At 43.7% G+C, this 25927-nt stretch overlaps 1 protein-coding gene across 8 annotated transcripts in view; it reads left to right on the top strand.

Annotated features, from left to right (window-relative positions):
* Positions 1 to 25927, top strand: part of LOC104553554 (probable E3 ubiquitin-protein ligase HERC3) — a 55266-nt gene that overhangs the window by 13955 nt on the left and 15384 nt on the right. For 4 of the 8 annotated variants that reach the window (XR_009818357.1, XM_061991761.1, XM_061991760.1 and 1 more), the window contains 14 exons: positions 9928 to 10087; positions 11533 to 11609; positions 12209 to 12430; positions 14786 to 14877; positions 15813 to 15943; positions 16532 to 16692; positions 17194 to 17270; positions 18040 to 18164; positions 18715 to 18774; positions 21098 to 21209; positions 21891 to 22080; positions 23810 to 23973; positions 24512 to 24625; positions 25892 to 25915. Coding sequence is in view for 6 of the 8 variants with exons in the window: in XM_061991761.1 (XP_061847745.1) it covers positions 9928 to 10087; positions 11533 to 11609; positions 12209 to 12430; positions 14786 to 14877; positions 15813 to 15943; positions 16532 to 16692; positions 17194 to 17270; positions 18040 to 18164; positions 18715 to 18774; positions 21098 to 21209; positions 21891 to 22080; positions 23810 to 23973; positions 24512 to 24625; positions 25892 to 25915 (1709 nt within the window). In the remaining 2 variants the exon portion in view is untranslated. Of the gene's footprint in view, positions 1 to 9927; positions 10088 to 11532; positions 11610 to 12208; positions 12431 to 14785; positions 14878 to 15812; positions 15944 to 16531; positions 16693 to 17193; positions 17271 to 18039; positions 18165 to 18714; positions 18775 to 21097; positions 21210 to 21890; positions 22101 to 23809; positions 23974 to 24511; positions 24626 to 24986; positions 25136 to 25891; positions 25916 to 25927 lie in introns of those variants that run through there. The other 4 variants (XM_061991763.1, XM_061991764.1, XM_061991765.1 and 1 more) reach the window with 4 other exon arrangements.

Genomic DNA, 25927 nt, shown 5'->3' with positions numbered 1-25927 from the left:
TCTTTCACAAGTCTTGGTGCCTTCTCTCTTAGCAAGAGCTGCATGTACTTATCTTATCTCCAGGGTCTGAAGGTGTGTTCTTCCCTCTGTCAGTTGATGCTTGTCAGACTGAAGCCTTCTCTGCCTGCTCCGCCCTTCCCAAAAGCCTTCTCTATCAATGAATCTACTCTGTGTTTACATTTTCTTCTCTGAAATCAAGTTGTCTGAGCCTTATCAGCTTTAGCACTGCTGTTATCAGTCTCTCTGATCAGACTTCTCTTGGTACTGTGCTGTTTCCTGCTGCAAGTGTAGCAGGAGTTTGTAAAGATTGTGAAGGGGAGAGCTGGAGATTTGTGAGTTAGATGTATAAAACCCAACCTCCTCACTGGATGTAAGTGAACTTCAGTTATCAAAAGCCAGAGGAGGTTATGTGCTAATTTAAATATGTACTTCCTGTGTACTTCAAAACTTTTGCCCCATACTAAGAGAAGTCTGAGAATCAGGTGGTCTGCCATATGTGGGTGAGAACAACAGGTAGAAAGCCGTTGTACAGCAGGGATCTGGTCTCTCAATAGGGCTTACTTTTGTAGTCTTGTGCTGTGCAGGTGCAGAGCACATTTCCCACACCCTTGCAGGCAGTGGTCCTGCGTAGTCTGAATGCAAGACAGGACAAGAACGTAGTGCCTTCTCGGAGAGGCTTGGCAAGGAGGAGAAAGGTAGTGGTGAAATTGTGGGGCTGGTGTCAGGCAGAGCAGTTCCAGCTGCTGACGTGTTGTGTGTGGCATACGCCTGGATGTGCCAGAGCCTGTCTGCAGCCACAAAGGTGTTTTCCTGAAACAGTGCTTCAGCCCTTGCCTCCTCCCGGTCAGCCTTCCTCTGGTGTTACTGCTGACAAACCACAGCCTGTGAAGGTGGTGGAAGCAAAGCCACAGGAGCAGCTTTAGCTGTCTGGGTTAGATTATGTTTTCAAAAGCACCTGATTGCTTCGGAAAGTCTGTAGGTTTGCTAAAGTGGTTTATAGAATCATGATTTCTTCCTACCAGTTCCACACTCCGTATGTTGTCCAAGGCAGCTGTAAGCACGAAATGTCTAGGTGGTTGGAGTTGGAAGTGGGCAGAGGGAAAGCAGAGGCTTGTTCTTCGGGACTTTAAAGGCGAGAGGAAGAAGAAAAAAGGCCTTAACAAACAGCATGGTTTTCTCATCCCCAGTTACCAGTTTCCAGTAAGCAGAATCAGGCTTCCAGCTAAAACAATTCTGTGATTCTATGTTTCCTGGAAGTGCTGGTGAATGTACTTGTGCTGCTAATACCGGTAAAAGCATTGAACAGCTGAGACATTATTGCTGTTATGCTGACAAAAGAAGGAGAAACCTTCATAAGGGGAGGGAAAAATCTTGGGTGTGCTTCTTAGTGCACTTTGGATTACAAGCATGTCAGTTGCTGCAGGTTTTTTTTAATTTTCCTCTTTCCAGTTTCATTAAAACACTCAGACATATTTTAATGATCAGCTGACTTCATTAGGACTAGACTCACAAAGCTCATCACAAAGCCTAGAAATACAGCCAGAATCTCCATATCAGAAACATCTCTGGGATGTGCTAGCGGAGACTGGAGAGTCAGCAGTCACCTGAGGTATCCTACTTAATGTACAAAAATCTTGTCAGGGAGTTTGTTGATCCACTGTTTAGTTGCTTCTTGTACGGTGGTTTAATGAAATCCTGGTGACTGATGGGTTTGGGCCATAGTGCTTTTATCTTTTTTTTTTTTTTTGTAGTACCCACTGAAGACAGTAGCAGGTTTTTCATGGAGTTTTTAGCAGTTTGTTCACGCTTCCATAAGTGCTTTTGCTGTTAGTGTCACCTTGTAAGATGGTTTAATGTGTTGGTATAATTCATCTCCAAAAGCAGAGAACTCAACCCCTTTCCTGTAAAAATGAAGGCTTTTCAGTACTCAAGAGAACAGTAAGACCATATGGGTGAAGCTTAAGTTTCTGTTGGTGTCTGATTAAATATTTAAGCTGCCTTGTACATTGAAATGTTGTATCTTGCACATGTGATTTTTTTTTTTTTTGACCTTGGTTGTGAAATACTCAGGCATCCTCAATGTGGATGTGTGCTACACTAACAAGCGCTGCAATGCAAGGAAATTGGCTCCTGTGTCCTCACTCTTGCCAGCTGCTAGCACTTAACCCAGAGCAATTTCTTCCAAAGTTGTTTCTCCCTTCCTTGTGTTTCTGCCACCATCTCTTTCTTACCCGGGCAAGTTAGTAACACATCTATCTTAGAGAGTCTGTGAGCACTTTCCTAGCAAGCAGCCATAACCAAGATGAGCAAATGCTCCAAGTTGCTTATTGTCAAGCTAGTGAGGCATCGAGGAGCTGGCCAGGTGTCCAAGCAGACTGAAATTACTTGAAAACTCTTCCAAGCCACAGCTGCTTCTCACCAGCAAAGAAATTCAGATTTGTCACTAAAAGTAGTAGCCTCAGGGCTGATAGTAGCTCTACATCATTTTCAGACAGTAGAAGCCATCTGGTGCTGTTCATGTACATCCCAGCACACATATGGCTAAAGGATTCTGCCACATCCTCTTGCAAGCAGCTGGAAGCTCTATGTACAAAGGTTGTACCAACTCTCTGATAAACTTACAAGGAGTAGGAAAGCTAATTAATCATTCATTGCCTGTGCATTCTAATCAGTGCAGTATGACTGAGTGCTTCATTCTTCCAGCAGTTGTGTCACTGAAGATCTTGTATAGCTTTCCAAAACTGTGGGGACAAAGTATAAGCCCTGTTTTATAAATAGGGCAGCTATGAACTGAAGATGGGGTTTTTATTCTTGGCCCAGCTTTACTACCATTTCCAAACTTTCAAGCTACATATGCTGACTGTTGCAAAGCTGAGTTGCAGAAAAATACAGCACCAGCCCTCCACTTCTGCTGCAGTGTCCCTGTGAACCATAGATGAGCAAGTACACCATTCAGAGAAGGGCTGTCCTGAAGACGTTTTGCCTGGACTTCATCCTTTGGTACAATGTATATTTTATGAAAAGATGTAACATCGTTAAGACCAAACAAAGCCAAACCTTGATATGTCTGTTTATGTTGAGATCCATGAGTTAAAGTGGACAAAAGCGAAACGAAAATTGGAACTCCACCAGATACAAAGCACTGATAAATGACTTCTGAGCATTCGTGATGTTTTGAGACAGCTGATGGCTTCAGAAAGAAAAAAAATTGGGTCAGTGTGTACTTCTTGGAACTTGTTTGTTTGCGTTTTTTCTTAAAGTTTTATGACATGTTGAACCACTGTATTGCATAACTCCTTAAGCCCTTCCCTGTTGCTTTCAGGGTTTTGTTCTGCTTAGCTTTGTATGTAGTTGTGTCTATTAACCTCCATTTGACTGGTTTTATTAATCAGTTGCTGAAGACACAGTACTAAGAATAAACTTCATCCTTTGCACCCTTTATGTCAGTGCAATGGTGTACATTTCCTAAGGGATGAATAATGTTGGTATAATGCTCTGGAAATTAAAAACAATGTATAACTTCTTGCTCTGGGTGGAAGAGGAAGAGGTTAAAGACTTCTTGGGCAATCTGAAGGCTCATAAATGAATGGGTCCTGATGGGATGCATTCTAGAGTGCTGAGGGAGCTGGCTGATGTGATTGCTAAGCCTCTTTCCATAATTTTTGAACAATCATGGAGGACAGACGAGGTGCCTGAGGACTGGAGAAAGGCCAATGTCACGCCAGGCTTCAAAAAGGGCAGGAAAGACGACCCAGGAATCTACAGGCTGGTCAGCTTCACCTCCATCCCTGGAAAAGTGATGGAACAACTCATCCCGAATGTTGTCACTAAACATATGAAGGAAAAGATGGTTATCAGGGAAAGTCAACATGGATTCATGGAGGGGAAATCCTGTTTGACCAACCTGGTAGCCTTCTATGAGTGCATAACTGGCTGGCTAGATGAGGGGAGAGCAACGGCTGTCATCTAACTTGATTTCAGCAAGGCTTTTGACACTGTCTCCCACAACATCCTCATCAGAAAGCTCAGGCAGTGTGGCTTGGATGAGTGGATGGTGAGGCGGATTGAGAACTGGCTGAATGACAGAGCCCAGAGGGTGGTGATCAATGGCACAGAATCAACTTGGAGGCCTGTGGCCAGTGGAGTTCCACAGGGATCGATTCTGGGGCCAGTCTTGTTCAACATTTTCATCAACGACCTGGATGAGGGGACAGAGGGTACCCTCAGCAAGTTGGCTGGTGACATCAAACTGGGAGGACTGGCTGATTCCCCAGAAGGCTGTGCTGCCATTCAACGGGATCTGGACTGGCTTGAGAGTTGGGCAGAAAGGAACCTCATGAGGTTCAACAAGGGCAAGTGCAGAGTCCTGCATCTGGCGAGGAACAACCCCATGCATTAGTACAAGCTGGGGGTCGAATTGCTGAAGAGCAGCTCTGCAGAGAGAGACCTGTGAGTCCTGATTGATAAGCTAAACATGAGCCAGCAATGTGCCCTCGTGGCCAAGAAGGCCAATGGCATCCTGGGATGCATCAAGAAGAGTGTGGCCAGCAGGTCAAGGGAGGTTGTGCCCCCTCTCTACTCTGCCCTGGTGAGGCCTCATCTGGAGTCCTGTGTCCAGTTCTGGGCTCCCCAGCTCAAGAGGGACAGGGAAGTGCTGGAGAGAGTCCAGCGCAGGGCCACCAAGATGATCAGGGGAATGGAACATCTTTCATATGAGGAAAGGCTGCGGGAACTGGGGCTGTTTAGTCTGGAGAAGAGAAGACTGGGGGGGCGGATCTTATTAATATTTACAAATATCTAAATGGTGGGTGTCAGGAGGTTGGGATATCCCTTTTTTCTATAGTAGCTGGCAACAGGACAAGGGGTAATGGGATGAAGCTGGAACATGAAAAGTTCCATTTAAATATAAGAAAAAACTATTTCACTGTGAGGGTGAGGGAGCCCTGGCACAGGCTGCCCAGGGGGGTTGTGGAGGCTCCTTCCTTGGAGATCTTCAAGACCCACCTGGACATGTTCTATGTGACCTGATCTAGGTTGACCTACTTCTGCAGGAGAGCTGGACTAGATGATCTCTAAAGGTCCCTTCCAACCCTACCATTCTATGATTCTATAACAATGTGGTGGTTTAACCCTGGCTGGGTGCCGGATGCCCATCAAGTTGTTCTGCTAAATTGGACAGAAGAGAGAGAAATATAACAAGAGGTTTGTGAGTTGAGATGAGGACAGGGATATCACTCAGCAATTAGTGACATGGGCAAAACAGATTCAACTTGGGGAGAAATGGTTTTATTTATTAATGAACAATCAGAACAGAGTAGGAAAATGAGAAATAAAACCAAATCCTAAAACATCTGCCCCTCACCCCTCCTTCTTCCCAGGACTCTCCCCTTTAGTGGCACAGGGGAATAGGGCATGGGGATTACAGTCAGTTCATCACAGATGGTCTCTGATGCAGCTTCTTCTCAGAAGCAAGCCTCCTCAGACTTCCCACTGCTACAGTGTGGGATCCCTCCCATTGGAGGTAGTCTTCCACAAACTTCTCCAGCATGGGTCCTTCCCATGGTGTTCTGGTTTAGCAAGGAGCAGCTTTTGGCTTAGTAACAGGGGGAGCGGGTTGCAGTGAAGACCCTCCCCCGGCTCCTGGGTTCAGACCCACCTCCGGCCCGGCTGGGCCAATCTGGCGCCTCTGCCATCACTATTTAGGGGACGGGAATTTGAAATGCGAGTCGGGAGATGTGAGAGTGATACAAGATGGAGGCGACCACGCGGACCCTTCAGCCAGAGAAGGAGGAAGGAACGAGAAGCAGTAGACCGGAGACCCTTCTGCAAGCCGTGGCGAGAATACAAGCTGTGCCCCTGCAACCTATGGAGATCCGTGGCAGGACTGAGAGCCACCAACAGCTCCGTGTGAGTGAGCCCGGACGGGCGAGGGACTGTGTGGGGAGATGGCCATGGCCCAGGCCGTGCTGGAGAGCCTGCACGCCGCAGAGCAGCCCCACACGAGAGGCAGAGAGGAGCTGCAGCCTTTGGGATAAGTGCACGTCGGAGCAGCCCGTGCAGGGCTGCCATGCGTGTGAGTTACCCCACGGACTTGCAGGGAGGACTGGTGTGGAGTTCACCCGTCCTGAGGAGGGACAAACGGCAGAAGCTATCGGGAACAGACTAACTGAAACCCCCACTGCCTGCCCCCCGAACCGTTCATGGGGGGGCAAGGTAAAAACACCGGGATCAGGGCTCTGAGCCCGGGAAGAGGGGAGGTGTGGCGGGAAGGTGTTCTTAAAAAGGCTGGTTGGACTCTTCATTGATGTATTACCCTGGGTTGTTTCATTTTGGTTATGTTTTGGGTTTTTGGGGTTATGTTTTAGTTGATGTTGCATTAAATTATTTTCTGTTTTCTTCCCCAAACCGAGTGGCCTGGTCTGTTTTGTCCTGAACCTTAAGCGGCAATTAAGCCCTTCCTGCCCTCGAGCAATCCTCAGCCTCTTCGGTACTCGAGGCTAATCGTGGCCTTTGTTCCCTGATGGGCCTAAACCATGGGAAACAGTTCTTCATACACTGTCCCAAAGTGGGTCATCCATCAGGAAAACAGTACTTCAGTAACAGTCTGCTCCAATGTGGGTCTCCTACAGGGTAACAAGTCCTGACAGTAAGCCTGCTCTGGTGTGGGCTCCTTTCCACAGGTTCCCAGGTCCTGCCAGGAAGCTCCGAGGTGAGCTTCACATGGAGGCACAGCCTCTTTCAGGCATCCACACGCTCCAGTGTGGGGTCCTCCACGGGCTGCGAGTGGGTCTCTGCTCCCCAGTGGCCTCCATGGACTGCAGGGGCACAGCTGCCTCACCATGGTCCTCACCACAGGTCACAGGGAAATCTCTCTTCCAGTGCCTGGGTGCTTCCTCCCACTCCTCCCATGACCTTGGTGTCTATGGAAATGCTGTTCTCATTCTCACTCCCTGTTGCTGCTGCAGTTCAGCAACTTCTTCTCCTTCTCAAATAGGTTATTCACAGAGGTGTTACCTGTCACTAATTGGCCAGGCCTGGATCAGGTGCAGGGTCCATCTTAGAATTGACTGGCATTAGCCCTGTCAGCTACAGGGGAAGCTTCTGGCAGGTCTTTATTTAAAGAAGCCACTGCTGTAGCCCCTTGCTACCAAAACCTGGCCACACAAAACACTACAAGCAACTACTAAAACACCTCATACTTTGTGTGATAAAGGTATGGGAGGTCAACAAAGAAGTAATTGTCAGATGGTTTTGGTAATACTACCCATGTTAGCAAGGAGATGGTACATTCAGTGGCTTGGCAAGCTTGACAGTGAACTGGGGCCCTTGTTGGACTGCCTGGGCAGTCTGTGTCCACAGAGGAAGTCTGGCTTTCTTCCATCTCAGGAAAGAGGTGTGTGTGAGTGTGTAAAACTTTAACTGTTTGGCAATCTGCAGTTTACAGGGTCTTAGGAATATGTTGTGTTGAGATGGGCTGTGCATGCACATTTCTAAAGACAGAGATGTTCAGCTCCAAGACAGGCATATTTTTTCTATCTGTGGCCATCCAGTGAGTCCAGGTGATGCTATGCTCAGCTTCTTGGGTGAACAGTGCAGTCACTGAAAGCTTTCAGTGACACAGGGCAGCCTTTCAAAACAAGTTGGTATTTATTAGTCCCCTGACATGGCATGTAGAGCAAGGTCAGGTTTCTGTTGCCAAATTAAACTGAAGATGGAGTCTGTGAGGACTGAAGCAACCACTGTGGATTTGTAAGCCTGTTGAATATCCTCTCTGAGTCCCTCTGTGAAGCTCTTGCTATGCAGTTCTCGCCACAGCCAACTGATATCTCAGGGCACTTTTTCTCCAGTTGTGGTACTGTTGTGGTCAGAATCCTGACTGCTCCAGCTCCTGATGCTGATCTTTGATCACTGGAGTCTTCTGACTGAGTGGTGGGGCTGGGTGAAATTAGTCCTGCTGGAAAAAGCTGTAGAACAGAGCACGTTATTAGATGTCAGGGCTAAAGGATGGCCCAGTCCTCAAGCCCTCCTAGGTGTTTGGGTGCTTATTATTTGTAAACTGCACCTCTATTGCCATTAATTATTTTGAGTGAAAAGAAGCACGTTCAGGTAGCATTTCCCTCTATTAGAAGACATATTTAAGTAGCTGCCACCTTTCTTTCCATAACATTTATTAGAGGTTCTTCTCTTTCTCATTTTCTGACTACCAGACTGAGAAAGCAAGCTCTCGTAGTGGTGTCTTCCATTTAAATTCATTTAAGACATTTCGATTGATCACTATGCAGGTTTTAGTGCTAAGTACGTTAATGATTTCTGGATGCCTTTGATGTGGGGTGTCATTTTCACAGAATGACATGTCAGAGGCAAGTGGGACTTTAAGGAAACTGATCATAGCCTTGTAGTTTACAAGTTGATATCTTTCTTCATCCACCTGAAACATTTGCACTTATTCAAGGAAGAAGAAAGAAAACCAACTTTACTTCTTTTTCCCTTGTGAGGAGTGTTTCCATCAGATGTGTGACATTTTCAATGTTTTGTTGCAAAACAAGACTTTGTCATGCCCATTTGTAAAAATGCTGTGGTAATGAGTAAGATTTAGTTGTTGATTTTGTGAGAGTAGTTGTCAACATCAACTAAAGCATAACCATAAAACCCCAAAATATAACAAACATAAAGCAACACAGAGTGGTAGAACGATGAAGAGCACAACCAGCCCTTTAAGACCACCTTCTCCCCACACCTTGCCCCGCGTTCAGAGCCCTGATCCCTGTGTCTTTATCTCCTCCCCCCATGAACAGTCCAGGAGGGCAGGGAATGGGGGTTTCAGTCAGTCCATTCTCGATGGCTTCTGCCCTTTGCTCTTCTGCCCTTTGTCCCTCCTCAGGGCAGGTGGGCTCCCCACCAGTCCTCCCTGTATGTCCGTGGGGTACCTCACACACACAGCCCTGCACAGGCTGCTCTGATGTGCGTTCATCCCAAAGGCTGCAGCTCCTCTCTGCCTCTCATGTGGGTCTGCTCTGCGGTGTGAAGGCTCTCCAGCACGGCCTGTGCCATGGCCACCTCCTCACACAATCTCTTGCCTGTCCAGGTGCACTCACACAGAGCTGCTGGTGGCTCTCAGTCCTGCCATTGCCCTCCATGAGTTGCAGGGGCACAGCTGCGTTCTCACCACAGCTTGCAGAGGGGTCTCTGGTCTGGTACTCCTCCTTCCTTCCTCCTTTCCTGACTGGGGTCCGCATGGTCGCCTCCATCTTGTGTCACTCTTACACCTCCTGCCAAGCACTTAAAATTCCCATCCTTAAATAGTGATGGCAGAGGCACCAGATTGGCCCAGCCGGGCTGGAGGTGGGTCTGAACCCAAGAGCCAGGGGAGAGTCTGAGAACTCTTTACTGGGTCTTCACTGCAACCCGCTCCCCCTGTTACCAAGCAAAAGTGGCTCCTTGCTAAACCACACATGTGTTTTCCTGTGTCAAGCAATAAAGCAAGGGGCAGATGGGTTGATTAGCTTTGTGGATGGCTTGTCTTCGTTCGACATGAGAGTTGTGGAAGGTCAAATATCTTTTATAGGGTCTGCGAACCTCTGGGTCCAGTGTGATCCCCACATTAAATCTGAGAAGTCTGGTTGTTCCTAAATAACCAGATAGATTTCGCTGTGTCTGTGAGTCTGGCTTGGTGTAGACCATCATTGTGCCTGGGGGCATTTACCTGCCTTTCTCCTATGATTTGCAGCCTAGGCTTTCAGAAGAGCTCAGCGTGTACATGTTTTCAGTAAAACCCAGAGCGTTCCTCTTGCAGAAAGTGTTTTAAAACTAAATTGGGGATCAGCGCGCTCATCTAAATGGCTTGGTGTACAGATTTGCCTAGACCTGATGTCTGCGTGTCACTGTGATGTGAATCCCATGACCAGAAAGGTTTTCTGTTTTCCTCAGAGCAAATTGGAGCCCTGGCTGGGCAACACATAGTGCACGTGGCCTGCGGAGAGTCTCACAGCATAGCACTCAGCGACCAGGGGCAGCTCTTCTCATGGGGTGCTGGCAGTGACGGGCAGTTGGGCCTCACCACAATAGAAGATGCAGTGACGGTACCAAGGTAAATTTTTAACAAGTTTGGGTTTCCTTAAGGCAGCTTCTTGGAGGTGATACAACGAGGATTGCTTGCTTTCCAGACTAGAGTTGTTGGAAGGGTTGCTTTCCCTCAGAGGGGCAGTAACCAGGCACCTCTCATATAGGGATGGAAAAGTGATTACTTTTCTGTACTGTAGTGGTGCTCCCTGAGTCCCTGATGGGACTCTCAGAAGTCCTCAGGAGGTTTGGGCAGGACAGGCCTTCTGCCTGTAGGTGCTTGGAGCACAGAAAAGAAAATCAGAGCATGCTGAGCTTTCTCAGTCACTGTGTTTTGTACAGAGCAAGGAGGTGCACTAGGGAGGATCCAAAATTAGAAATGCTGTGTGTGATACCCATTTCTATTCCAGTCCCTAGGAAGTCCTCTGGGTTAGGAGATACATTTCAAGAACAGAAAAAAAACCCCATGGCTGTGTGAACCGACTCTTCAGCTCTGAAACTCTTTTGCAGCATTGCCTGTTAGCAGCAAAGCCACTAAACCAGCCTACTGCAATTCTCAATGGAGAATATTGCTCAGAAACTTCAAAGTAGTACTCAGCTTTCTTTATTTAATTGTTTAATTGTATCTTACCTGTTTCAGAGCACTAATATGGTCAAGTGCAAGGACAGGTAGATACTGACAGTGGTGGAAGCCAGTTGCAGACACCAAGACTCCTCCATCCAAAGCAATTTAGAGATAATAGTTCTCAACTTATCACCATAATAAATATAACTTGTGACTTTGTACTTCATATTATTTTATTATGCCACATTAATAACAGATGTAGACTATCTCTTGTTTGGTCTGACACTGCAAATAAGAAGTCTGGGACGTGTCTAGAGTGCCTGTCATTGTTGAAACAGAATTTAAATGAAGAATTTCAGTCACAGAACATTAATGTTTGAGCTGAAGGACTGACTGTGTGGGAAGGCAGTCTTTAACTTGCAGGTGACATCGATATAACAGACAGGCAGGCTCACATGTACTGTGATAGTGCCATTTTAAAAATAACATTTTTTGTGAAATAACTCGAACCTTTGACACACTCTTCTCCGTACAAAGCACTGAAGAGGTTTTGGTGCTGTAACTGCTGGAAACTGCCAGGCTACTTACAGCACAAAAAGTCTTGGTGTCTGAAAAAGAGTAGTGACAGAGACAGCAAGAACAGACTATTTTCACCATTTCCAGATGATCAGATTTGGCATTATAGCAGGAAACATAATTGGAGTTTGGTAGTCAAGTGTCTAAAGATCTCCACATATTTTCGTCTCTTATTTATGGATCTGTATCACCTTCCAGACTTTGTTCTTCAGCCTTTAAAGCTTAGGTAATATGTATGTGTAGAACCTATATCTGAATGGAAAGAATAATTTTGACCTAAGGTGATATTGTATTTGTGGATGCTTATTCTAAAATAGTGTTGTCTTCTTTAGATTGATAAAGAAATTGAACCAACAGACGATACTGCAGGTGTCCTGTGGAAATTGGCATTGCCTGGCTTTGGCAGCAGGTACTGTAACATTCATTATTTGTTACCAAGATTGTGCTGTTATTTTGCACAGTGTCCATGGTTGCATATTTCTCCGTAGTAACCCAAGGACATCCCTGTCCCTACTGCTTTCAGGCCAAATGAGAGGCTATAAAATGGATCAGGTACCATGAATATTGAAGAAGAGCTTTGCCAATACTGTCAAGAAAGAAAACGTTACACTCAGGCCACTCACTATCTCACTGGTGAATGATGGCAGGAACACTTAAATGCTTTCCATCTTGATGTAGGAAAATGTGTGTCATTAATTTCTTTGTGTTGAAATTACCCTTGGCTATTACTCTTCTGTATGCAACATGTGCACCATTTTTTTGTTACGCTGTTTAAGTTACAGCAGCCTGATGTTGTATTTTGCACTTAGTTGCATGTCCATTTATTTTCCTGTTGGCTTCAGACTGCTTTTATTTTAGTAAAGAATGTCTTGTTTGATTTTTTTTTTTTTGCCATCGTGAGGCTTGGGTGGGAGTGAAGCCCCCAGCACTGTTTCTTGTTCATTTTGACAAACTTTACTTTCTGTTGACCAGATTTTACTCACTGTTCTCTTTCTTTCCTTATTTCAGATGGCCAGTTCTTCACATGGGGGCAGAACAGCTACGGTCAGCTGGGCTTGGGCAAAGAGTGTCCCTCCCAAGCCAGTCCACAACGTGTCAAGTCTCTTGATGGGATCCCTTTGGCTCAGGTTGCTGCAGGTGGAGCCCACAGTTTTGCCCTCTCTCTCTCAGGAGCTGTGTTTGCCTGGGGGAAGAACAGCTCAGGACAGCTGGGACTAAGTGATGAACGAGGTATTAAGTTTATGCTACTAGGTTAAAGAAGGGCGGACTTTCTTGGCCCAGTGTCCCATTGACACTATGTTTTTACTAGCGGGGTATGTAACCCTCAGCTACAGCTCTGGGGAGGACAGGGCAGAGCATGTCTCTAATGCTCTGCAGGCTTTTCTTACTTGATAGGAACAGAAACACTTTTTTCCCCCTTGTGGATATTAGTGGAAGTGAGGCAGGTCAAAAAGAAAGTCCTTTCAAGTGCAAGTGTCAACATGTAGGCATCAAAGTGCTCATATTTTTGCTGCTTCTCAAAAATGCTTTGTCCATATTTTGTTTGAAGTTGGTGGGGAGCAAAAGCTGTCTGAAGAACAGCAGACTGAACCCATCCCCTTGTTTGCCTATGTGTTTTTGATTGCTGGACATCTGTATGGTAAAAAATGATGGCAAAACAGACTATCTCAGTATTGTAAAATGTTTTCTAGTTTATTTGTTGCACAATTTTCCAGACATTCAGGGCCAATAGTAGTTTTTTTCAGGTGGTCACATTCAGTGAAGCCTAGCCATCAACAAACTTGAAGGTAGGTTTCTAAAAGAGGCTGAAGAGTGGGTATGACATTTCCACTAGTCTGAAAAGCCCAGATCTCTTCTGCTTGTTATTAACATGTTCTTAGCTTTTTGCAAAAGCAAGTGAGTGAAAGGTTTTCTTTGGAGCTTCTAATCATCTTCCTTATAGTTTTTCTGCCTAGTTGATGAGTAGCTTTACATATCTAGGCAAGTTACCAAGTGCAGATGTGATACCTAGCAAGCATGGAGAATTTACTTTGTGTGGCTGAGTACATGAGACCTGTCTACCTGTAAATGTTATGTTGCTTAATGTAATGCCATATAAACACTACGTTGCAAGAAAAAAGTGTTACCTCACATATTGTGTACCTAGAATGGAGTGAGGCGTTTTGCCAATCCACCCTAGCAGCTGAGGCGTATTTAAAGCAATTACTCAAAAAAGTAGCTTAGCAGCCTGTAGTTTAGCAGAGGAGGCTCATATTCTGTGCATTGTTTCATCTTACTTTACACTTTTTGAAAGAGGAAACACAATTCTGAGACTTATATCTTGTGTTGTCTCAAAAACGCTCCAGGTCTATCCACTCGGACTAGAGCTGGTCTAGTATAAGGGTGGCCATGTTCTTTCCATGTAGACAGGCAGATAAATGCTTCTAATTTCGACAAAACTGCAGTTTATACATGAGAGACTTGCTTTGATGGGAGGATAATTTTAAAAGAACATACATAGTACATCTACTTGTGCGGCTGCATTGATCAGGGATTATAATCTGCATACCTCTTAATGCATAGCACTATAGTAAATATGTGGTATTTATTGGAAGGGAATCATGGTGAGACAGTGGGAATGATACTGACTGAACATAATCAAGTCTACAAGCATGAATATTCTGCAGCACTGTTGTTTAAACAATTAAACTGCAGAGATAAGTGTGTTTGCTGTCAAAATAAAGATCAGAGTGCCAAAATACAGCACAAAATAAATGACAAATTTGCTCTCATTTATAAAGCTGTGAAAATGTGACCATTTTCCTTTCGCTACCCAGAAAAAAAGCACTTGTCAAATCCTTGGGTGAGAGTCTCAAAAAATGGACAACTTCAATAGGTAGGAACCTGATTTTTTTGTTGGTATGAAGTAAGCATCTACTCCCCTTAATTTCTGTTTTGGGATGCCTCTACTTCTTGAAATGCTTAGCTTTTATTGTTACATCAGTAAAACGTGTAACCTTGGGTTAGTGTATTCATCCTTGGGAGACACACTTTTAAGGATTAGAATGTCAGAGTGAAGGAGAGAAGCATCATTTAACACTTGCCAGCGATTAGCTTTTGCAAGTCAGAGGATCTTCTTCTTAAAGGATGACAGCAGAAAGAAGGCTTGGCATTTAAACATACCTTGTCATTCAGCTTGTCGTGTGTGCCCCACGTGTCTGGATTGTTACGTGTGGAAAAGATGTAAGCAGGGTTTTGGAAACAAATGTTTGTGGTCATCAGAAGTCTGAAATGGAATGTGAGGCTGGAGGTGGGCATAGCCAGCCGGCATTCATCATACCTCCCAAACTGCAAGTGCATGTTGAATTTATACAAGGTTCTCGATAGCTGGGTTCTTGCTACAGACAATTTTCTTTGAGCCAGGACAAAGTTTTTAAGAACTGGAGAGGGAAGGCATCAGTGAAGCACTCTAGGACATGATTTTTTCCCCACAGTTTCCGTGGCTTCCGTTGCACATGTAGACCTCATCTGAAAATCAAACTGTCTGTGGTTTTCTCAGATGTTTAGGCTTGTGTTTATGAAACAGTTGCTTTGTCTTTGATGCAGACCGAGAATCTCCTTGTCATGTGAAGCTGCTGCGGTCTCAGAAGGTTGTATACATTAGCTGTGGAGAGGAGCACACGGCAGTTCTGACAAAGGTAAAGATGCTGACCTGAGAACCCTGGCTGCTGTCTAATGGTTTCGCATTGGTTTCCTGGGTAATAGTAGAAAAGAACAGATTGACTTAAGTCATCTGACTTAAGACTTAAAATAAGACTTACATCTGACCCCAGTAAAAGAAATGAAATTAGAAGTATATCTCCTTATAATTTAGTCTGAGATTCATTATCAAGATGATCCATTGCTGATTCTAAAGATGAAGATGTTTGTAATCCATTACAGTGAAGAGTAAAACTCAGGTGAATTGCTCAAAGAAGTTAGCTTTAAGCAAAAAACTTAACAAACATACACATCCAAAGGGATGAGAATAGTGTTTTGTTGGAATATAAAATGGAGTGATATCGGAATAAAATGCAAGTCAAAACAAATATGTGCTTAAGTGAAATGACAGCAGACACTCACAGCGTTTAACAAGAGGTTTTTGGTTCCAAACCGTCCATTTCCAAGTGGTGTATAGTTTAGTGGACAGAGGACGGGGCTAGGATTTGTAAGATCACTGCTCAGTTCTTGCTTTTCCTCTGCCACTTCATAGGGTGTTGCTTCCTTTTTTGGTTCAAAGCAAAAGGTCACAGTCTTTTTACTCAGCAGCTGGCAGGGATGGGTATAAAGTATTGTGGAAATGGGTGCTACTCAGCCATGTTTAAACCTGCTGGGATTTCAGACTCATCTAGTGATGGTGAGGGGAAGCTTGTCTGATGTACACATGCCTCAAGATAATTCTATTGGTCTCTGATAGGTGGCAAGGTAGCTTATTGGAAGCTGCATTAACAGAGCCCAAGTTTGTTTTCTGGATCGTTTGGAAATCCCCAGCAATCTGTGCTTAAGCTCAGGCTCTTACTGAAACTGGAGTCAGAGAGGTACTGCTGGGATATGGGTCCCTAAATGGAGAATATGCTGTTTGATTTGCTAACAGAGTGGAGGGGTGTTCACGTTCGGTGCAGGTTCCTGCGGGCAGCTGGGCCATGACTCCATGAATGATGAAGTGAACCCCCGAAGAGTTCTTGAGCTAATGGGCAGTGAAGTATCCCAGATTGCTTGTGGCAGGTGAGTCTTGTATACTGTCATGAATTTTCTTTGGTGGAGGTTAGTTATGACACTGAGTCTTGTAAACAGAGTCTTGCTTCTGCATCCTGCATGTGAAAACTAATTTAAATTTTACTTCCCATGAGAGTTTTAAAGCCCTTTTAAGGAGATTGTTTTTTAGTCAGGGTTGTTCCATGTGCTGTAACCTGTTGAAAGGCACCTTTCCATCTTAATTCAGCAAGGCTTTAGAGCAGCAGCCCCTTTGGTTTCCATCTTCATTCATGAAAAGAGAGTTAGCAGCACTGGTGCTGTGTTGTTGGCTTTTGATACGTACAGGCTTAGCAAATGACTAAGCTCATTCCATCTCTGAGCCTGATAACAGCCGCATGCTGGCACAAGCTGCTCTTTGTCACTTCCACCTCCATTCCCTAAACCTGATGCCATCAGGTGACAAAATCTGAGCATTGGTGATAGTGTGAAGGTGCTGCTTTGCACCAGCTTCTGGCCTAGGGGAATGGAGAATAGGTTTTAGGTTGTGTTTGGTGTTGCTTTTTTTCTTCCTTTTAATTGCTGAACAAGGCCCAAACTTTGTGCCTGTCTCTGTTCCAGACGTCACACTTTAGCCTTTGTGCCTTCTTCAGGAATGATCTATGCATTTGGCTGTGGAACAAGAGGCCAGCTGGGAACGGGCCACACTTGCAATGTGAAGTGTCCCTCTCCCGTCAAGGGTCACTGGGCAGCTCACAACGGGCAACTCTCAGGGAAACTTGGTATGTACTGTGCACCATTTGGAGTCACAACCAGAAATAATCTCATTTCGCTAACAACTGTCTAAAGACATCTTGACATTGTTCTGTGAAAGTTCTTTACACACCAGTCCTTCGATCCCAAATTACTGGGTGACGTCTTGCTCTCTCTCTTAATGTGTCTGCTCTCCCTTTCTCTTTTCGTGGCAGGGATCGACATTTGGCAATCTTGAGTCTTCATGAAATTGTACGAATACTGATTTCTGAGTGCCTTGGTTTCTCTTTAAAACTCCCATTGCATTGCAGTTTAAAAATTACAGCTTTTCCCTCCTGTCATTCTCTGTGTACCTCTCAAGAAACTGCTACAGTGCTTGAGTTCCAACTGGTTTCAGCCTAGCCTTCAAGGGACCCAGGTGCTCCTTGCAGTGTAAGGCCTGAGACACCTGCAGTGCAAATGTGGGGGAAAAGGTGCAGTAGGAACTTGCATTCATCAGCCTTTAACACAATCCTGTCTATTTCTTCCAGATGCCTGTAAATATCACGTTGTTAAACATATCTTCTCTGGAGGAGACCAAACATTTGTGCTTTGCTCTGAATATGAGGTAAAACAAATGAAATGTCTTCTTAAGTTTGCTCCCCTGTCCGAGCACGTACAATACATCTTTTGGTTTTGGTGATATCTCCTGAAAATGAAGTATTACCTTGGAGTCTATTTGGCCTAGCAGACCTTAGCAGTGGTGACAGTTGTTACAGGGATTTACAACTTTTTGGGAGTGGCTGAATTGCCTTCCTTTCGAGGCACATGGAAGAGCTGTTGGGAAGACACTGATTTCAATTTGATCAGCAGGGAGGCGAGTCCAATCACCTTTGCAGATTGGAAATAAGGGGCTGCTTTGCTCCCGAGACAATGAGGTCTGTATGATTAGAATGTAGGGCTGTGGACCACATACACTGCAGTTTTGTCAAGATACACTGAATGGAGGGCTGAATGCTGAATTGGTTTTTTTGCTTCTGTCTTCTCATGTTTTTCAGGAAATGTTTGACGTGTACTTTAGGGGCGTGAAAATAGGTCTAGAATAAATGTACTAAGCCTGTAGTTATATATGATGGCATTTAAGAGGGCTTTAGTACGTTTAAGGAAATGATTTTTTTTTCCTTTTCCTATATTTGATGATGATCCTGTTTTTTTTTCCCCATATCTTTCTGTGTCTTTCCTTTTGGACTTCTTAGTAATGCCATAGTTTCCTAACCAAACCTGTTCAGAGACTACACTAGGGAAGCTATCAGTTTATGTATAGAAAACAGAGATTATGGATAAGAAGGAATTGTTTTACAAGCCTTGTCTTTGCTGAAACCTGTATCTTCTCACAGAATTCCTTGCCTGCTGATGATTTCCGGACCATAAATGAAACACGTTACACCTGTTTAATAAATGATGAAACTATAGATGTCTGGAGGCAAAAGCTTTTAGAAAAGAACAGTTCTAATTCTGTCAAGTAGGTATTGTGGCACTGGACAAGCCTTTTGTTGAAAGTTTTATTTAAGTAATTTTGTTGGCTTCCGTGCCATGCTTTCACTTGAAGTTTAGCAGCCTTTTCAAGTGTGGTTCTTGGTCATTTCCAAGGGGAGGACAGTTGCCAGTCACAAACAAGTCTGCCAGGTTAGAGCTTCTGAGAAAAGCCAGGGGAATCTGAGGCCATCTCATAACATTGCAAAGAGTGGGTGGGAAATGAATTTTAAAGTTGACCTTCACTGTATTTTTAGAGTTCATGAAGAGCAGCAAGAAATTGTGAACAGACTGGTTAAATTCCTTCCCTTGTGGGCCTGCTGTGAGAAGGACGGAGTCAGAAAGGAGGCACTGTTACCATCTCTTTTTTCAAAGAGGGATCTTACATGGCCTTGAATGAACTACTTAGCCTCTATGCCTCTGAAGGGGTGATCTTGCCATTGTTTCCCATAGAAGCAAGGGAAGAGAGCTAAAGGGATTTGCTGGGACATGTTTGTGACCTCTGTCTCTGTTTTCTTTTGTCTTCCTGCTACAAACAGTAATGTTGTTCAGATACTGTCTTCAGCTGCCTGCTGGAATGGAAGCTTCTTGGAGAAGAAGTAAGTGACAAACTTGCAGAAGTGTGACTTTCCCTTGAGGCAGACTGTAATCCCTCTACTTCACTCACTGCTGCAGTGGGACTTGATTTTTCTGCTCAGACAGGAGGTGAGGGTAGAGAGTGTCCACTAAAGAGGTGAGTGGTCAGTGCTGGTTAAGAAAGGCAAATGGTCTAAGGAAGCGTGTGGTGAGCATACTGTAAGTGGCACAGGTTCTTTGGTGTTGTCACAACTATTATTTTTCCTTATGAAATGAATATCAACATCTTTGAGAGAGGGATAGCAATATGACATTAAGGAAAATGAATGATGCAAACTATCTGAATAGTTTCTTACCTGGCTCAACTAGCTGGTGGGTGCAGCTTTACTGCATCTGGAGGTAGGCTTCATTACAGGCAGCTTTTGAAAAATACATCTAGGGTAGCGTGGAAGCACTTTCCTTTTAGGTGACATCAGTTGTTGAAGGTTTTGTGCCTCTGCTTTCAAAGGCAAGAATTTCAAATGGGTGTAACCAACAATAGGTGGTGCCAAAGATGTAATAGGCAAAGCTGAGTCAAAGGCTGTGGGTTGGAAAGGATTGCGTTGACTATGTCTGTAAATGCTGGGGAGGCAACAGCATGAGGAGGAGGAGGACAAAATTTTTATGGTGATGTGATGAGTAGATGACCTGTAACTAGGTGAAGAAAAGCGTAGTTACTCTGAGTAATCTTTAAGTAATATTTTCCAAGAGCAACCTGGAAAAGAAAACAATTTACTCATTATTCTTGCATTTTTCCACTTGCCTGATGGTTTCTTCTCTAGTGTTGTGACAAGGAAGCATGATATTGCATCAGGAGATGTCATGTTGGTTTAAAGCACTTGTTGAGGCATTCAGGTTGAGTCACTGTAAATAGTCCCCTGTCTCCTTTGAACGTGGAAGTGAGTGAAGTTTATGACGTCTTCATCACAATGCAGTTCTCCTTCTGCTTAAGTGGAGTCCTCTCTAGTGCAGGGCTTCAGTTTTACAGAAAGTCTTTGGTCAAATGGATGATAACATTTGAAGCCACCATACACCACTGAAACTATGTTTAATCATGTACCTTTATATGTGAAGCTTTATGTCACATTGCATTCGAGAGAAATACCCTAATATATCCCTGCAATATCCTGATGCTGTGTAGGTCTGTTGGCAGGACAGGTTTGTGGTAAATGGGGTTAGAGATGGAAAAGCAGCTTTTCCATGACTCAGTGACTGGGCATGCTCCAATGCTACTGCTGCACATCACAGCCTGAAGTGCTCTTGCCCCACAGTGTGACTGAGGAGCTGTTTTCATCCTGGTGCCTGTACTGTTCTGGCAGTAGCCATTCTACTGCAGCACACTATATTTAGCTTCTTGTGTTGTTATGGTCACATGAGCAAACTGACAACTACATCGCATCTTAGATAGTTACCTTATCCTTCAGAGTGTCTAATACAGCAGTCTCAGGTGAATACTGACAGACTTGGGAAATCCTTGATGTCAATGGAATTGTAGCAATGACCTTTTCTACTAGCAGCTGCAAGGTTTTGTGTGCAACTTTACTGCAGATAATGGTGCTGAAATGGTGCTGCTACAGTTGCTGATCATTCTCTAGATGCTGAACCAGTTGACTTACCTGCTGGACTGGATGTTCAGTGTTGCTAGATCTGGCTGTTAGACCATTGTCCTCTGCAGGCTTGCCTTCATTATCCCTCTTCTACAGGTAGTGTGAGTAAATTGCAGCCTTTTGAGCACAGCAGCAAGAACAGCACATCTTTGTTACTGCTGCAGACCACATGAAGACTGTTCTCGGCTGTGCTGTGTTTTCATTGTGGTGGTTATTTAGTTGTAGAAAATTTCAGAGTGGAATTGCCAAAAAGCTGCTCTAAATATCTTCCCATTTTCTTTCAAAACCCCTCATCTGATATCCCCTCGTGTCATCACCCTTCTCTTTCTTACTGACTGTGGTCAAACAGACTTTGCTATAAAAACAGTGTCTATGAAGACAACGCAGAGGATCATGATATATAGGATAGATACTCATTTTGTAGCTTTTTAAGCAATCCTGCCTGTCTAGGTAGGCTCTTCAGTCAGTGAAGGAGTCCTAGGGAAGTCAAAGACTTTGATAAGATGTTTCTCTGCAAGAATCCCAACCCTAACCATGGCTCAGAGGAGTTTAGACAGGAGAGTTGTCCGTCCTGTCTTTAGAAAGAAGATTCCAACTTTAGCTTTGTTTCTAGTTTGATTAATTCCCTAGAGGTCATTTCTTCATTGCTTGCTCTCAGGCTGTGCCAATGCACAGGTAATGATGTCTCTTCCTTTTAAAGAATCGATGAACACTTTAAAACCAGTCCGAAGATTCCAGGGATTGATCTGAACTCCACCAGAGTGCTGTTTGAGAAGCTGATGAACTCTCAACACTCCATTCTCCTAGACCAGGTATTTCACTTCTGGGGTTTTGAATATCCAGAGGGGAAATGAAGCCTTTGCCCCTCTAACGTGCAAGTAACAGTAGCTTTTTTAGGGGAAGTGTTGTATTGCAGATGAGCAGGCCAAATCCGTTGTGGTATCAATGGATACTTTTCCATTGACCTGAGCTGATTTTCACCATCTCAGAATAAATTTCTAAGATTTGTTTTTTAAGAAAAGTTGTATCTCATAGCATTTAATACTTGAAATGGCTACTTTTAATTCATTTATTGTCTGTCAGGAGTTGAGTACTTTGTGGTTGTATAATTTATTCTAACTCAGAGGATTTGTTTCACGAGTGCAGAGATGTGGAATAAATTTGTGTATGTTCCCCATGCTATTTTTTAGGTATAATTTTTATAGCCTTTTTGTCCATTCTGGGTCTGACTTTTCAAACCAGGGGTGTGACCTTAGTGAGAAGGGTTAACTAACCTTTAGCCAGCTCTGGAAAAATCTATTCAAACATTCATGCATTTTGAAAAAAAATAGTTTAGTCTTCTCCTCTATGGGGTGTTTTTAGGAGAGCATCAGCAAAAGCCGTGAGACCCGTCCATTCTGAGCACACTCCATTTCATCAGTACTTACACATCATCTATATTGTAGGTGCTTAATCACCCAGGATGGTCTTACTTTGTCTTTTTTTTTCTCTAGATACTGAAGAGTTTTGAAAGTTTTTTGATTCCTCAGCTGTCCAGCTCACCACCAGATGTGGAGGCAATGAGGATCTATCTGATTCTCCCTGAATTCCCACCTTTCCAAGACTCCAAGTATTACATCACGTTAACACTTCCTCTAGCGATGGCTATTCTGCGCCTCGATACCAACCCCAGCAAAGTTCTTGGTAAGAGGCTGGCATTTAAGGTGCGTGTTGCTCTCAGTATCCGTCTGGGGCACAAAGTGTTGCCTTTAGGTTTTTCACTCATGTTTTTGCACCAGTTTAGTTTTTCCATTCCATTACAATGGCTGCAATGATAATTGAGTATTGTTTGCAATATAGTGTTGTTAGGAAGCAGTTGCCTCTAAAAAGTAGCTGGGAACCAAAAGGACTCGTGGTATCCTCTCCCCCAAACCTATGTTCCCGTGTACAAGAACTATAAACATAAAATATGAATTTTAAACTGAGGAGATGAAGAATGTGGCACCCAGGTAAGATATGGGAAGTTAGTCACAGTAATATAGAACGTACATAATTTACGGTCGTGTGGGTAATAAGTGAGAAAGGAAATTCAGGTTAAGAATTGTTTGTAATTTAGGAGTAAGATACAGTTTCAAAGACCACTTAGGAGGGAGGTTAATCTAATGGACTTTTATCTATCTTAAAAAAATCTTTTATTGAGAGTTCCAGATGAGTTTGCATGCTTCTAGGGGAACATAGATTGTGCATATTGTGAAGATTCAATGATCTTATTCTCCTAAATTTAAGATTTAAGTTTAGTATTGTCCATGTTACAATATCCTTTCTGTATAGAGTAAATATACTAAATGTAATAGAAAGTTACTTTGTCCTGTACAGTGCAGAGGAATCTATTGGCTGGTCTGTGACCAAGCTGAACACTCCAGCTCTTCTCTGACTTCTGAGTCTTCTCGTTCCTGCTAATATTATTTCCTATGGACTCAATTTAAGCTATGCAGAATATATGCTGCTTAATGTTTGTTACTCATGATTTATAAGCTATTACTTCTCTTGTTATCTTCCCCTGCTTCTTAGGATTGTCTTATACTGATTCTCATATTGTCACAAAAAGTGCTCTGTAAGGCATTCAGTCCTCCAGAAGCGTTGCTCCAATGAGATGTATTTTGAGGTTTAATGGTCTAGTGGCTTTGGAACCAAGTTGTCTCCTCTACTTGGAGTAGTCTACTGTGATGGTTAGCATACAGAAATGTAAAGGATTCTCATAGTTTTGCCTGCAAGAATCTATTGTGCTGAAATTTGAGAGGATAAATTGGTGTTTAATTTTAACAGTTGACATGATGGTTTCCCAGGCTTCAGCTTGTAATTTGTAGGTGAGTTTGTAGCTTGTAATTTGAAGCTAATAGTCAGGATCCCTTCAGAGGAGAGGTAAGAGTTACTTGTCCTTGGCAAGAAAGAAATCAACCTTTCTAAAGAGAAGTTTAGAGCTTTAGTGCAGACGTGCCAGGAGGCATGCTCTGACTCCTGCTGGAAACCTATGTGGTACTATGGAGAACAGCCCAGGCAACTGCTTTCTTGTCACTAAGGAGAGGCAATGATTTGCCCACAAGATCACAGTATCTTGAGTACAAGATATTTCAGACAGTATCTTGAATTGAAGGTTGAAAAACCTTCAATTCAGGCTGTCACAGTGGTCAGGGATTAGGGATGGTTTAATGGCTGAGGTGGTTATATGAGAGTGGAAGGGGAAGAGCTTTTCAGTTTCTGGTTATCTAGCTGACTTTTTACTCACTTTCCCGTTCCTACGGTTAGGACAGAAATAGGAAAGATTTCAAAACAATCTTTAGAGGTGTTCTCCTACATTCCGTTTTAACCCCTTAATTAGGGGTTACTCCGGCCTTTAAATCAGGATTTATATTGATGCTCCTTTGCTTTCCAGATAACTGGTGGTCTCAGGTGTGCCCAAGATACTTCCTCAGGCTAGTGGACCTCTATAAAGGTGCAGTGGTTTACCTCCTCAGTGGAAGAAAGACACTGCTGATCCCAGTCTTGTTCAGTAGCTACATAACCGCTGCTCTCAGGCTTCTGGAGAAACTCCACAAGGTAAGAGGAAAGCCTTAGGCGTGTGTTGGCTCAAGGTGATTCAGTCTTGTTTGCCCTTTGCCAGTTGGCAGGAGCATAGTGGTCATGGCTTTGGCTTGTGAGCTGAGTCATTGTCCACCGAGGCACCACCTGGGGAAAATGTTAGTGGTTTTCCTGAATTCAGGCTACTTGGAGATTGTTTTGTTTTGTTTCAAACACTGGGGAAAAAAAATTACCCTGAGGAATGCTGCTGCTGAGCCACCAGACCGCGTGCACTCTGGCATCACAGATAACTGTCCCTTGATGCTTTCTGCTCCCCACTGTGTTGGTGCTGGGTAGCCTGGGTAAGGAGGAGAGGGAACTAAAATAAGTCAGGAAGAGGCTTATCTCAGTTCTTGTTGGTTTGTAGCAAGGTGTAAGGGAGCATGTGTTTTTGCAAGACTTCCTGGGCGCTGTTGTTGCAAGCTGCTGTAATTGATTTTATGAAAGCAAAGCTGCATGTTCCGAGAGAGTTGCTGCATATACCCTTATTTTAAAAACCATCCATTTTCTTCATCAGGTAAATCAGAAGGTTAAACACGTAGAATATGATCAGTTCTATATCCCTGAGATTTCCAGCTTGGTGGACATTCAGGAGGATTATCTCATGTGGTTCTTGCATCAGGCTGGAATGGTAAGAAGTGTTACGTATAGTCGTGAAGTAACTGCCCATGTTTGTGTCTCTGGTTGTAGATCTGTATTTTTAATATCCTTAATGAGAGTGTGATGTATTCAGTATAGGAGCATCTATATATTAAGTCTCTCATATTTGGGTACTCAGTGGCTTTGCAAAGTTGATTTAAAATGTCAGAAGAGCTGGAGCTAACAATATGTAACTAACACAGCAACCTCTGTGGTTATTCATGTGAATTTTGTTCCATCCTTGCACAACGGGATTAATTCAGTCACTGGATCCTTTTAATGTAATCGAGACTTCAGGAGCCAAATCCTGTTTTCTAAAATTATAATTTTTACCCTTTACTTCTGCTGTTTAGGCAGGTTTTGTGAATAATGTAGCCAGTGATGTTAAAATGTTGCTCTGTAAGAGGAGGCAGTGTGACGTTCTGGCTAGGGGACTGAACCACGGCTCAAGAGATGTGGGTTCTATTCCTGGCTCTTCCAGTTACCTGCTGGGTGATCTTGGGTAAGACCCTTCACCTCTTTTATGCCTCACTTTCCCATCTGTAAGAAAGGAGATAGTTAACCTGAAGTCTGGAATATGCTATGCAGGAACTCAAGTGAAATTCTGTAGTTATAGCAAGGAAAGGGATCCCAAGTGTGAGAAAACACCAAAAACCCCTCTGCCAAGGGGTGCTGCAAGAGCAAAACCTGACTGTAGCAAGAATTTATGTGTGTGTTTTCATGGACTTTCTAAATGTTGTGTATGCTCGGTCCCCTGTCCCCTACTTCCCATCATTTAAATAGTGCCTCTCTGTGCTTACTTTTGGTGAGCAGAAAATGAAATATTGATTCAACATTTATGTAATGCTGGTAGTTTAAAATGTATCAATATAGCTAACGAGAGGAGTAATTTGCATTGCAGGAGTGGTCTTAAATTGTCATGTTGTGGCCTTATGGTCTCTTTTGCTGTTTCATATGGTCTCTGCCTTGGGGACAGCTTACTTCTTCTCAAGAATGAGTTTCACCTGTGGCAGCCTAACACAGGCTTCTGTGCCAGTTAGTCCTCTTAATGACTGATGGTCAAGTTTTGAATTAGACTTGTGCATTTTCTTAAGAAGGAAGTTCCCAGACTGTTCATTAAGAGTAAAAAAACCCCATGTTGTTGGTCCCCGAGGAGAAAAATTTCCTTTGGGTCACCTTTGAAGTAGTCTGTCAAAAAGATACAAGACACAAAATCAAGAGAGTAAAAGATTTTACTATTGCTCTTTTTCCTTCACAGAAAGTGAGACCATCTATCATGCAGGTAAGAAAATTA

Source organism: Colius striatus, chromosome 3, assembly GCF_028858725.1.
Source record: "Colius striatus isolate bColStr4 chromosome 3, bColStr4.1.hap1, whole genome shotgun sequence".
In the NCBI taxonomy this organism is placed as follows: Eukaryota; Metazoa; Chordata; class Aves; order Coliiformes; family Coliidae; genus Colius; species Colius striatus.
Note: the sequence above shows the minus strand (reverse complement) of the source record. Positions and strands in the feature narration are given on the sequence as shown.